At 41.4% G+C, this 14,584-nt stretch overlaps 1 protein-coding gene across 1 annotated transcript in view; it reads left to right on the top strand.

Moving 5' to 3' along the window:
• Positions 1–13,936, top strand: part of DEPTOR (DEP domain containing MTOR interacting protein) — a 76,104-nt gene extending 62,168 nt beyond the window's left edge. The window contains exon 10 of the mRNA XM_055798761.1: positions 12,756–13,936. Within this exon, the coding sequence (XP_055654736.1) occupies positions 12,756–12,884 (129 nt within the window). The 3' untranslated portion in view covers positions 12,885–13,936. The remainder of the gene's footprint in view (positions 1–12,755) is intronic.
• Positions 13,937–14,584: the final 648 nt, after the last annotated feature.

Raw genomic sequence — 14,584 nt, 5'->3', positions numbered from 1 at the left:
CTTTTTGGTCTGTGATCATCATTTGCTCAAGGAGTTTGCTGGTAAGCTGTGGTGATGCCTTTCCCAAAGTTTCCATTTCCATTGGATGTTTTTAATTAACCTCAATTATTAGTTCCAAATTTTTTTTTGAGTGAGTCCTGTCACCACTTTTCAATAAGTTGGATCTACCCTAAACACCTGTGACTCTAACTGTACTGGGATTATTGCCATCAAAATTATCACGATGACTTGTGACATGTCATAGTGACCATTGAGTACTGATCAGCAAACTGTATTGCACCCATCTCCTCTTGTCTGAGAGTTTTCTGAATTTAGCCCTTTTACCAAAGTAGGGGCTTCTCTTGCTGAAGGAAAATGTGATTTTGTAAGCTGCATTGTGTGTTGCTGCCAGAACTTTGTCTGATTGCCGGAAGGAGACAAGGTTTGTCAGATCTCTCCTTTGCTTTCAATTACAGAATACTACAAGTCCAACAGCAGAGTCTTGAAGTCCTTGATCATCCTTTGCATTAGCACAGTGTCTTTAGGTTGACTGAAATCATCCAGTGTTTTCCCAGCAGTCCCCCTTTCTCTGCATCACTGGGAATCCCAGTGCAGCATTGGATGAGCTGCTAGTCAGTCTCTGTTCTGCCCCTTTGCTGCACCAGCGACTCAGGCTGTTGTATCCCCCTTCTGTGGTGGAAGCCCTCTCACTGTTGGACCTCTCTGAGTGTCAGGAGACTGTCTTAGAGACCCTGGACCACTGGCCTGCTAGTTGGACACAGACAATTTGGATTTGGATTCTCTACCCTGTCACAAACCTTTTGTGCAACTACACCGACTGTTTTCCTACCAGTGTACATAGGTATTCTTTTAAGGTAGTTTGGGTTTAAACAGATGGAAAATGCTAACAAATCTGACATGCTATCAAACATAAGCAAAATGTTTGATGAGTAGATCCATTTTGGTACCAGTACAAATGAAAAAGTCTTTAGGTTTGCTAAAGTTTCCCTGTGTTCCATGGGGCTGTGGTTCACAGTCTTGGTTTCCCAGTCTCAGGGCAATACGTGCATCCGAGTTTACAGACTGGACCTGCAGACTCCCGAGCAGCAATGTTCCACTGACATGGGCTCTAAATGAGTTTCAAACTTCAGTTTGGATGACTCTTCTCTTTCTAAGCCGTCCTCCTCCCATCCTGACAGGAAATTTGTGTCTGTATTAACTCTGAACACTTTCGTTGTGACATACCACCCCGCCATCCCTGTGCAGGTTGTGACTGTTCCAGGGATAGAGACTTTATATTTCCAGTGCTACCTTATTTCAGTCTCTGCTAATCTTTACCAAAATTCTCCTCTGTTTTACTCTGTTTTCCACTAATAAATCATTAAACTCTTAAGTATGACATTCTAGTTCTTTCAAAGCTATGATGAAGCTGTTGTTTTCAGAGATGTCAGAATTTATCCTACATTCCTGCTTTTTTTTATTATTATTATTTTGTATCTCCATTTTTCTGTTTGTTTCCTTGGTTTGCCTTGCTTCTTTCCCCACAGCGTTGTTTAAGGATCCGTTTGTTTTGAGGATGTCTCTTCTGGGGCCGCAGTACTTCTGTTGAAGTTGTTTTGGATGGTCAAGTGAACCCCACCCTTGTGAAGACGCCTCTGGGTGCACGGTCACCACCATGTAGATGGGGTGGGGGACTGTGCTCGCTTCCATGGGCTGTGGGCTTCTGTTCTTCTGAGTCAGTGGACATAAAACCAATGGAAAAGAAGATGCCAGCTTTATGTTGGGCTCGAGACTAGCTGCGTGCTGTGACTATCAGCACTTGCTGTTCCATGATAAAGAAATCAAAACTCCATGTATAAAAAGACAGCCCCCAGAGGCATAAGGGGCAAGATCCACCCCCATGCAGACAGGCAGCGTGGTGCTCCGGCACCACTCTTGCAGGAGGTAAACTGCAAACTGCGTGCCCAAAACAGGGAAAAATTATTATTATGGTTTTTAGTCCTATTTTTGAACTGCAGGATCCAAGTTGTTCACTATAGGGAAAGGAATTAAGGCAGTGGGAATTCCTCGGTGAAATATAAACGGAGTGGCTTTAGCTTTCTGAGTATAAATTTCACCTTTAACAGTGAATTTCTGTTTTCTTCCCCCTAAACTTATAGGACACAGGTTTAGCAAAGTTCTACTTGCGTATCCCAGACCTGAATTTTGGCCTGCAGAACAGTATTAGATTTCCAATAACTCTGTGTGACTTTTTCTAAAGACTCTTTTAACAGAGAGAGAGTTTTACTGGGCAATAAAATTACTTTTTTTTTTTTTTCTTTACAACAACTGAAACCTAAGGCAAATACAGAAAGTTTCATAATAGCTCAGAGCTCTTTTTTCTGCATTCACAGCAGTGTAGTTGAGTTAGAATCAAATTTGTTTGTAGACCAATGACCTAAAATGCTCTTAGACAACAAGAAACCTACTATACTTATGTCTGTCCATTGGCTCCTTCTCATCAATAGTTAATATAATTAATGGAAAAAAAATTGTCTGCAAGTTCATAATCGGTGGTCTGTGGATGTTTTAAATTTAATCACATTACTGTAATAAAAAATACGTTTACATATTCTTTTCAAGTAAGTGTTTTTTTATGGCAGGATAACGCAGATATCTGAACACTCTGCATTTATGAAAGTGCTTTCTTGATTGTTTCCGGAGTCTTACAGCTGGAGCCATTCAGAACGAGAGAGAAAGCAGTCTTGGTTTCAGCTGCACTGTAAAACAGGGCTGTGTCTGTGTTTTGCTACAGCTTCCAAATTGCAGCATGGTCTGTAGCCCATTGAACGGCGAGATCTAGCACCGGCCAGAACAGCTGGGACCTTGCCCTCGCCTGAGCTTCCTTAGGCTACTGCTGGTCAGTCTTAGGTAGTCCAGGTTTTCTAAAGAGAGGACTGTCAGCTGAAAAACTTGTCTGCAGAACGGCTGAAATCTTAGAGTATCCTAAGTGTCTATAAAAAAAACACATAAAATCAGACGTCAGTACAGCAAAATGCTGGCATTTTGAACTGCTTTTGCTCTCAATTGAGGGTGAAAAGCACTGTGTATTATTAGGTTTACTTGCAATATCCATTTTATTTGAAGCCTGGAAGGGGTCCTCAGGTGCTGTTGGATTTACAGCATTGTGGCTATCACAGCTCTCTGCCCTGAGTACTTCAGGGATGATGCTGCTTGCCAGCTGTCTGTTTTACAGAACCCTTCCCTGCACTTTTCTGTGTCTTACTTCGTTGCTGCTCAGGACACTAGCTGGCTTCCTTTCATGATATAAGTGAACGATCCAGGAAACATGTTGCACTAAAGCCAAGGCTCTGTTTAGCTAGTCAAACACATGGAAAAACAATTGCACTTTTGTCTGTGCAAGCGGAGAGCAGCTGTTTGTCTCAAATGGTGCACACTGCTCCTGCTCATTGTAGCCTTGATACCGGCGGGTGCTGAGGGTGCCCTGTGGGGATCCAACTGCCCTTGGAACTCCCTTGTTTGGGCTGGTTTAGGGATTGTTTCACCTTTAGCCATTCCAGTTATTTTTTTTCAGAGCTGTTCTGTGGTAGGTATCGAATTGCAGTATACAATAAAAACACTTATAAAGTTAAGCATGCAGTCACTGGTTTGCTTTCCTGATGTGGCCCAGCCCAGCTTGGCTTTATCTGTGGGTATTTCTCGCTGGGACTCAGATGAAGTCAGTCATTTTACACACCAATTCCCAATTAGGGCCGTGAGAAGCAGTGGCCTACATTTCCCTATTCCATATTTATAGAAGGTTTGCATTTCAGGGCATTAGGTCCTTATGTTATTACCCTCCAGGTATCTACAGATAGATTTGATTTACCTAATGTGAATAGTTCCCATTTGCTGTATCAGTGTTTGCCTGGCTGCTCGGTCTATCCGTTGGGGTTACTCTGCCGCCACGGAGCTGAGACTCACGTACAGAGCAAGAGCAACCCACCCCAAACCAAGAGCTGTTCTCGTGGGCTGCTGGCTCAGTGATTCCACCAGCAGAAAGGGAGGGATACAGACACTATCTAAACCAACAATGAGGCCCTTTGAGAATCTATGACTTTTTATATTATGTGACATTATATTATTGGATGTCTTAATTTTTTTTATATTACGTAGGTTTTATATTATGTTGTTTAATTTCTGATTTTTTTTTTTCAGTTGGAGACCGATGAGTTTGGAATACTCTAAAAAACCCCAGTCTTTTTTAAAAACAACAAAAAAAAAAAGTATGTAATGAGTATGTGTAATGAAAACATGTAACAAACCCTTGCTCAGGCAAACCATCCCTACCAGACTTCAGCCACAGACCAAGATGGAGTGCCAGAATTATCCACTTACGTTTGTAATTCTGTAAATGGAGTTAGTTTCCTCTGCTATGCCTTGTACTGTGCTCTGCTGGTACCCAGTTTCTAGCCCACTGATGGAGCAGTGGGCCAGCTTAACACTGGTGTAAAGATTGAACAAGAAATGTGTTCCTCTAGAGAGAAAATCCTGTGTTTATGCAAGACCTGGATACTTGCCTACTCCCACACCACCCACTCTACAGCCAATTACACATTTGGTAGAGATATTTACTGAGCTGAACACACAGCTGCAATTTATTCTGTTTCATCCAGTAACCTCAGTTATGTAGAAAAGGACATTGCATGATTTTTTAACCTTCCGGTGACGTGCAGTAGGTTTTGATTTGTAAGGTTCCAGCCTTGATTTACTAAACCTAGCAAGATTGCATGAATTCTTAAAAAAGAAGAAAGAAAAAATTCTAACTGGAAACATAACTTCTTGGACCTCTGATTTTCATCTCTTTTCCTCATTCCACTGTGACAATGTAAGGCATAGCAGAGCGAGAGCAAATGCTTTAGTGCTGCCTGTGTTTACTTTTATTTAGAAGGTTGGTTTTGGGTCTTAGGCTTTTCTGTGGCAGCACGTTCAGCATCTCTGTGGCCTGAGCTCTTTGCTGAGCATGGGGATTCCTCTGCTTCATGGCTATGAGTTACCTATTAAAATAGAAGAGCCCCTGTGTCAGTATAAATGCAGATTGTGTGTGTGTGTACAAGAAGTTGAGCTCTACGCCCTCTCTCCACTGTTGTTCCCTGCCTCACATTTCTCTGTGCTTGTTCCTTCTGCCCTAACATCCATCTTGCCATTGATTTCCCTGGGACTTTAAGTGATCTGAAAACTTAAGCTGCAGTTTAGTGACCTAAGTGTAAGCTGCTGCCAGAAAGGTTGATCCTATCTTTACTTCCTTTTCATCTACCTCTTTCCCTTTGCCTCCAACCAGATCCCTATCTATTGCCTCCTTCCTCCAACCATGTCAGGCACATCAGGGAATTTATTTTGCCTGGAGACAGGTCCTTTCATTTATTTATTTTTGCTGGCACAAGATTAAAAGGGAGCGGTGCCTGGCTTTGGTGCATTGTTCCCCAGAGCCAGTGCAAAGGGACAGGAGCAATTCTTGGGAGTGCAGGCACCAAGTCTGGCTGTGAGCCCTCCTCCCCTTTGGAACTGGTTTGATACCCGGATCCACAAAGTCCTTGGCCATTCAGGCCAAGGGTATCCCTTTCTGCTGGCAAAAAAAGTGGTGGAGTCCTAGGTCAGGTTACTGATCCAGCTTTTAATAAACAAAACTTTGCCCCCCATATTTCTTTTAAAAGTGAGATTAGCTCTTTACACCCTAAGGAGATGGAAACCTCACTCTCTGGCATTGTCACTAAAGATTTTGCGTACAAACCCATGTTGTGGTGTGTGAGGTAGAAGATGCTGATGTGGTAATTAGCTTGGAAGGTTTACTCAAGAGATCTAACAACTGGCAGGGCAAACCTGTGGGTTTACGCGCTTGTAAATAGCTCCTTTTTCAATGGTAACTGCGATAAAAAGTAGAAAGGGTGTAATTTTTTATTCGTGTGTGACAAAATAACAGACATAGATGGGAGTGTTTACTTTCACTCATTTCTTAACTACTTCATATTTCATATTTAAATTACATTTTAAAAATGATGCCTTGGTTTCCATCTGTTTACTTGAGAGCACAGTGGTGCTCGGGAGGCGAGAGTGGGAGTAGCAGTTCCCAGCATCCCTAGAGGAGCAAGGAGAATGTGAGGGGGAGAAATCCCACGGGACGGATACCTTGTCCTTTGAAACGGTGGAAGCTTGGATGTCCCCTTCCTCCTTGCTGAAGGCTGGAAAGCTGTGTTTCAGATGTTACACCCTTGTAGCACCTAAGCCTTCCACAAATTTTTCTGAAATCTGTCAGCAAGATAAGAAAAGCCAAAGCAGATATATCTCCTTTTTAAGTGATGGTAAAGAATAATTTATCTTTTTTTTGCTTCAATTTTACTTCTCTGTTGCAAGAGTTCAGTAACCTTCACAGGTGAGAGCTGTGGCCGTACCACAGGAATCAGCCAGTTAGTCTTCTATCTTAGAAGTGGCCCAGAGTTTTAAAAAGTATCTACAAGGTGTGAAGAGCTTGATTTCTCGGGTATTCTGCTTAAGGCATCTCCAGGTCACTGACAATTGCTAAATGTTAATCCTTCAGCCCCAGTTTGCATGGGTGCTTGTAAGGAAGGGTTCTTACTGGCAGACTGTCCTGGTATTTAATAGAAATCAGGATCTGGCAGATCTGTCATGCAGATTACATGTAGAAAACAGATGATTTTGCTAGCTGAACGTGAAGAACCTTTCCTCTGGAAGATCTCAGTGCATTTCAGAATACCATAATGAAACAATTATAAGCTTGAGCTACTCGACCAGCTGATCCTGTCCCTGAAGGTTTAGTAGGACATGAAAAAAAGCATTTACTTATACTTATTGAGGGTCTCTAACAGAAATATAAGCAGGCTCTTTCTGTAATGGATTTAATTTTAATTTTCATTAGCAAGAAGAAAAGCAAACCCACTAACACTAGACCATTCTTTTCTTTTTGAAATAGTTATGTTGTCAATTCTGGTATCAATTTTATTCTGTAAAACTGTCAAAATACACTTTTCTTTAGACAGCTCTGAAAGAAGTTATACTTAGAAGCTTTTATTTTAGTTCTTAGGAAAATTGCTGAAGAACTTTCCAGGGTTGAAAATAACTCCTACATTTGCCTGTATTCATCATTCCTATTGGATGCTAGTAAGTTTTTAAAAAAAAGACCAAAGAGAAACCGGAACATTTTTCCATGTATTTTGGGAATGGCTTGCCTTAAAGTAAAAATTATCTGTGTAACACATCTGGCATCACATCAGATGGTAAGAAGAAGTAACAGTCAAAGGAGCATGTCCTAAACTATCTGATAACTCTATGTAAATGAGTGTGCGTACAAGCTAGGAACAGAGCAAAGGGTTAAATCCAGTCTGTCCCATGGTGGATGACTGAGCCAGCCCTGATTTGCACACAGCTTTCCCAACAACTGCCTGTTTCTGTGCAATGCGCTAATGACTTTTGAGGTACCTCGGTTTCAAAGGGATCTGCTCTGCAGCAGGATATGGCCCTGGTTTGAGCTGCCAGCTGCTAGAAATCTGTTTCAGATCTGTGCAGAGTCCAGGGGTGGAATCCTGGCTGCTCCAGAGTGAAAGATTAGTGCAAGGCTGGATTTCACTCTCTCTCTCCAGCATTTTTTAAGATTTCCCTTCAGGCAGTTGCCACATGTACAATAATAATCGCACCTTCAGTGCAAATGAATTGGTGGCAATGTTTTCAGCCTCTCTTTACACTATTAACACCTGATGCCAGAGCAGCTATCAGTGTCAAACAGCCGGTGAAAACCTTGCCGTTTGCTTGGCCTTGGTGCTGCCGGAGGAGAAAACTCAAGAATGCTGGTAGAGACTTTGTGCTTTGCAGTCTTAGATGCTGAATTACTGCCCAGATAATTGGGTAAAATATCAGTGCTGCTGAAACCCAGTATTTTTTCCCACCATCTGTAATGTGTCATTGCATAATCTAGCTTTGTATTCAAGAATGTTAAGCCCAGGTTGTATTTGTTAACATTGATTTCTTTGGTACCTACTTGATCTGTATTTGTCATAGTGTTTGTACTCTCTTTCTTAAAGAGATGTTAGGCAAAAGATAAAAGCAGAGTGGATTCCAGACACTGATCCTGACACTGAAGTGTAAACGATAAATCCGTTGAGAATTAGAGCCTTAACCCACAGCTGCCGAGGTGGGACGCAGACGTCTGCCGCTGTGGAGAAGGGCAGACCCCCATGCCGCCTCCTCTATGCCTGCGTGTGCATTTGTGTTTCTCTTCATCCCAAGCTTTTTAAAAACTTTTATGTCAAATTAAAATGACTGTGTAATCATGGTCGTGTCCTACTGTTCTGAGATACATTATCTTTTGACTCTGTGCGGCTGTTACTTGCTTCATGACCGGTGATGAATGGCTGTGCATGCTGCATCTGTAAATTGAAACGCTTCTTTAAAACTGTCTCAAAGAACATTGCAGTCATTGCTTCAGCCAAGTTCTGTGGTGGGAATTTCCAGCTCTTCATGATCTTTCACAGCACCCTTCTCAAAAGTGTGCCTCGAAGAAGAAAGGAAATTTTTAAAGGTTTGTATATAAAAATACATTAAATTGAAAAAAGTCCAGCAGGCAAGGCCTGGTTCCACTGTGACTAAAGCCTACAGTGCAAACGCGTCTGAATATCCAAGGATCTAGGCTAACTGCTTATCCTCAAGCAATATTCCTGTAACATTCATCAATATTAAGGTTATCCTGAGGCAGAATGCTAAGTAAGAATTAGTGACAGGTATGCAATGCTTTTATTCAGTAGTTGGCTTGAAGGTAGTTGTGCAGTTCCACACTGGTGCCTGCAGCCTGGGTCTGACATCCCTCGGGAGCATCCCGCAGTCATCCTCAGCTCCCGATCAGTGCTGGCTCAGCTGCCCAGCCCCCGTGCGGGCAGCCCCCTGCGAGGGAGCAGGGCTTTGGTTTGCCCAGGGGGCAGTTCTCCTGGCAGGAAGATTGAGGGGTGTGGATGTACATCTCCAGGGCAGCTTGGCAAGGCCAAGTAGGGGCAGGCAGCCAAAGCTTGCCGTGGTGGGAAGAGCGATAACCAGGGAGGGGGAGGGAAGGGTTGTACAGCTCCAAGTACAGCACAATCCTGATTTTGGCCATTAAATGTTTTTGTAACTAATTATAATTCCTCTTCCCGCCATCTTCAGTTTGCTGATAAATGGCGTGACACATCTTTGCTAACTCCCGTGAGTGGTAGGTTACCAGATCCTTTCTGTTCAAATGTAAGCCCAAAGCTGAACTTTTCCTTTTCCTGGGAACACCTGGATTTGGTTAAACCTTCTGTATGTGCCAGTGGAAACCTGCAGAAAGACAGCGGTGCCTTTTCTGCTATCCTGACTTCTGTGGGCTGCTGCCAAGGTGGGGAATTGAAATACTTAACAATAAATGTTTATTACTGTAGCATTTAAATATTTGAAATTAATTAAGAGAGTCTTTTAATTTCAGTGTTACTTTATTTAAGTGTTATTGTTTCTGTGGTTTTTAGATCACCGCATCCTGACCAAAAAAATGGTCGGAATTTATTCTGGTCTTTGTCATTTCTTGGTCTGAGGGGTAAAAATGGACGCTTATCTCCTGTCAGATTCCTTGGAGAGCTATGAGGAAATGAGCAATAAAAGGCTCTTTGAGTCTTTTTTAACTTTAGTTTATTATCTATTATAGTTACTGATGTGTGGAAACCAACAGAGAAATTTTATGTGTTTGCAGTTACAAAGCCCTTAACAGCTGTAGCTACAAGCTGAGCACCTACAGCTTTTTAAAATGTGTTTTTATAAATGTAACGTTAAATCATCATGATTTTGTAAACCAGTCTCCTTAAGAAAATTCTTGAGATAATAATATGTGGGTAGATATACTCATTCGGAGGTGATTTGTGGGTACTCACTCACTCTCACTTGTTTACTAACTCCACCAAGAGAGCAAGGCACGATGTGGGCTTTTGTGGGGCAGGACTGATGATGGCGAAAACGCGCGTCTCATTCCCCCTGGCTGGGTGCAGTGCTGGGTGGAGAACCAGGGCGGGGAGAAGAAAACTGGGTGAGTCAAGGGCACTCAGCATACCAAAGGGCTCAGAACCGTGCATAACTCTCTCTTTTCATGCAGTTTTAGGACAGAAGTATGCTTTTCTGTGCATTGTCCTGCTCTCTGTATTCCTCTTCTCATCTGGCTTGGGTGGACTTTGTGCATCTAATCCTGTCCACTGGAAACGGTGAAACTAATAAGCCCTTTGGATCAAGTGCAAAGGGCAGCACGAAGGGGACTGTTCTCAGCCTGTACGCATTGCTGATTAATAATACCGCCATGGGCATACATTAAAAAAAAACAAAACCCCAAAAAAACCCCACAACCCATTGAGAATGCAGACATGTCAACTCTTGTCTTTTGCGTAAGAAATGCACTCCTTGGCATTCAGATTGCTGTTCACTACTGTGGTGCCCATATAGCCCCCATTTACACCATTGCAGTCCTGGTCTGAGTGACTGGCCAGCCTGGAAAGTCTGTTCCTTTGCCAGGGACGTTCCCCAGAGGCCTCCGAATGCCCCTGATATGATCCGGCATGCAGATGTATCCATCACACGCTTGCATGCTTGTCCCTGGCCAGACACGAGACCCATGCATTGGGATTCCAGTAACTTGAGAAGTCTGAGAATATGCAGCAGTAAAACAAACATCAGCCATTCAACTTCCAAAAATTGCATTAAGCCAGAAGAGACAATGTTATTTCTGCAGGTCTGTTTTAAATCAACCCAAGTATTATTCTGGAGCCAAAGCTATAATTCAGTAAAACTTGATACAATCTTGGAAGGCCACAGAAAGTGTTAAGAAATACCACTGGAAGTTGAGACCTGTAGATACTGCAATAATCTGCATTTTAAACTACAGAGACATGCCTCTTAAATACCATTTGAGGCACACTGCAGAGGATGATGGGTTACCTTTTCAACAAAAATCCTTAAAATTCAGAAGGTTTTGTCTGCATGCAAAACCTGAACCATTTTCCCAATGCTTGCAGCTGAAATACTGAATATGAATGTATAGGAAAGATGCATCCATAGTGCCATGGAAGTTGGCTAAGTGGAATGGCTGATGGCCATACTCTGATGGTCATTTAGGCTCCCTGTAAGGCTGCCAGCCAGGATCTTCAGCTCTGTAGGGGAGTTCTGAGGGCAAGGGGTAAGGCGTAAGAGAGACCTCTGCCTGCCCTTCAGGGGCTGCTGCTGCCACTCTTCCTGTGCAGAGGCTTTAAGGAGCAGAGATTAAAGTTGTTGGTGGCATTTTTGATGAAATGTTACATTTCTTTGGATTGGCTTTTCTTCCTCTGTAATTTTCCTTAAATGGAACATCGATGGCTACATTCTGTACATTCTGCGCAAATACAAACTGAGTTTCACCAAATGTTTTACTTGAGAGGGAAGGTGGCTGGTGCACAAAAGTTAAATGACTTGGCTCTGAGAAAATCTGTTTTAGAGCCAGCATGGGAAGACACCAGAGCTGCTTCCCACCTCTCCTGCATGCATTTATTTCTGTGTTCTGTTTCTGCCTAAATAGGAAAAGTAAAAAGATAAAATAAAGCATGAATGTCTCTAGTGATACTTGCTTCATATCTTCTTTCTTACAGACTCAAGATGACTTATGAGTAGTATAACCTTCTACTGAATGTATTGTTTTCATTGAAATATCAGGATAATATTATTGCTTTAGGCTCCATATTTTTATCATTAAAAATACAGATCTAGACACTACACATTTTTGGCCTTTTTACCAAATACTGTAATATTATGATTGGATACAGAGAAGGCTTAATGGTTTTGAGGAATCAATATTGTGATCTTTCTTTTCCTCCACAGTCTTTTACAATATCAATGTGACTTCTTTCTGATGAACTCTTTTAAGATACACAGTGGTGTCGTCAGAATAGAAATATTCTGATATTCTATCAAGAAATATTTTCGGTAGAAATATCAAGACTTTTTGCTCAGAAAGTGGCCTCTGACGGTACAAGACTTTCAGCAGTTGAATTTGTTACGGCTCTTAAAAACACAATATTAGCATACTTGAAATTAATTAATGAGTCATACTTGCTGAAGAAAACCAAAAACTGTACACATAAAAAGTAAAAATAACTACATCTGTAAGAAAAACTCCTGAAAATGACAGTGACATTTTAATCCATCCTAGTACTGACTTCATCTTCCATGGTATTATTTCCAAGAATCTGGATCCTTTGGGTTCGTGTTGTACTGGTGGAGGTTTTGGCACTGAATCTAGTGAACTCATCATCCAGACCTTGCTCTGAGCCTGGAAATACGACGCATATTTTTACTATGATTACCAAGAACTGTTTAAAATGGTTTCTATGAAAGTGTTTAAGGCAAACTAAGAGTAATGGGCCTTTTGCAATGGCCAGAGCTGTCTTGTCCCATATTGTTTGCAAAGTGCCATCGATATTGGAAAATATCATTGTTAGAAGAAAAATATAATTATTATAAGAAAAGTGATTGATGTAGGACTTCAAAATTCCATCTATTTGAAAGTTGCATTGATGTTTTTAAAAAAATCACAGAAAATTAACTTGCCAGATTGATTCTAAGAAATGTGGTTTTCTTAAGAGTGGTGAATGAGATGGTGTGAAGAGTTCTGGAGGTTTTGCACACCCAGGAGTTGAGAATACATCTGTGTAAACAGCCTTACAAAAAAAGTCTGATGAGTAACTTGTTTTGCTACTTGCTTTTCTCCTCAGGTTTGCCAATTTGTCGTATCTGTCAATGGCCTCAACGTTCTCCATGTGGACTACAGGACAGTGAGCAACCTCATCCTGACTGGCCCTCGAACGATTGTGATGGAGGTGATGGAAGAAATAGAGTCCTGAGAAGGAAAAAACCTCTTACAGGACACTTTTGTGAGAGAAATAGCGACAACTGGTGGAGCAGCATGACACAAGGAGGAAGAATGTTGCTGTGTCTAAATAGATGATTTTGCTTTTAGGGGAGGGGGGCTGTCTTCATTTAACAATAATAGCACTGGTGGTGATGCTAAAAAGTGGACAATTGATACCAGCATGTTTTCACTAAGGACTTTTCTTTGCCCAACGGAGACAAGGTTAAGGCCTTTAGTTTGTCTGTCCAGCCATGTCTGCGTCGGTCAGAATGGTTTCCCACCTGAGAGGCTGTGCAGATATCCTCACGGTCCACACTGGATCAGAGCACTTCAGGAGATGAAAGAACCAAACACTGTGGGGTTAGGATGTCACAGATGGTTTGCAATATCATATTTACGTCAGTAGACATCCTCCTGGTGTCCAGCTTTGTTCGAGGAGCGTGTGCTGTCACAGTTGCTCTCTTCTCGGGCGAGGGGCAGCTGACTCAATGCTGGCTTGATTGCAATCAAACACGAATGAACTGCAGATGCATGAAAAAAAAAAGTGTCCATTCTCTGCAGAGGATACTCTGGTATGAATGCTTGGGTCTGACTGAATACATGGTTTAGTCTAGAAAGAAAAATTCTGCAAATAGAAAAGCGTGCGGTACTTTCACAAAATCTGCCTTTGAAAATTGGACTTTTTCTTTTAGATGCCAACACTGGCTTAGGTGCTCAAGTATAAAATATTGATTTTGGTTCTTTCCTTATCTGTAAAGGAAAGGTGTCTCAGCCTTGCTGTTCATCACTTTGGAGAAATTTTAGACACCATTCCTGGAAGAAGAATGTTTAGGAGGTTGAAATGGAAGATTCTCAGTGTTAGCATTAGCAATGATACATCCAGATGTTCCAGTAGAGAAAGTACACTTCAAATTGAAGCAATGTACTTGAATGTACATTAAGCTTGTTAGCACTTTCCAATCATCTAATGTTTTGCAAACTACAGACTTGCCACATGAGTTGTATTTGACACTATTACTAATAAAACATTATATTTAACTGACACTTACTCTTTTTCAAACAGCAGGGTTTCTTCATTGGTGAATTCATGAAACAAACCTTTTTAAAAAATGTATCTACAAATTCCATATTCTGCAGACTTAGGTGAACTCCTCAACTTGATGGTAAGTGCACTGCTTGGGTTTTCTTTGATCTTTGAACTGAATAAATAAATGCATCCTTGTCCACAGAATTAAAAATACATATTGCAGACTTTCTCTGCTCTCTGAATTTTACAACTAAAGCTTGAATTTCTACATGACCAAACCACAAATCGTTCAGTTACGCGGTGGGGAAAGTATTTTTTCCTCAAATGATTTTGAAATATGTTTTATATTAAAAATAGTTCTCACTAAATACATTGCTCTTGCAGTATATTTTTCACCACTCAAACACTTTTACATCAGAGATGCAGCAAATGTTCAAAATCACATATGCCTACAGCTGTGTAGATAGAAGTCTGTGTATTCGTTATTTCTGATATAGTGTATCTGTGGTTGATTTTTCATCGTGAAAACTTCTCATATTCCACTAATATGCAGCAGTGCAGGGAGGTATAAAACTGCAACTGCTAACTTGATGCTAACCAGGCACAAAAGTGTTTGGAGGATTCTTTCAAACTGTCATTTAGTATGACAGTTGTTTATCCCGATG

This window comes from Falco peregrinus, chromosome 3 (assembly GCF_023634155.1).
Source record: "Falco peregrinus isolate bFalPer1 chromosome 3, bFalPer1.pri, whole genome shotgun sequence".
Lineage (NCBI taxonomy): Eukaryota > Metazoa > Chordata > Aves > Falconiformes > Falconidae > Falco > Falco peregrinus.
Note: the sequence above shows the minus strand (reverse complement) of the source record. Positions and strands in the feature narration are given on the sequence as shown.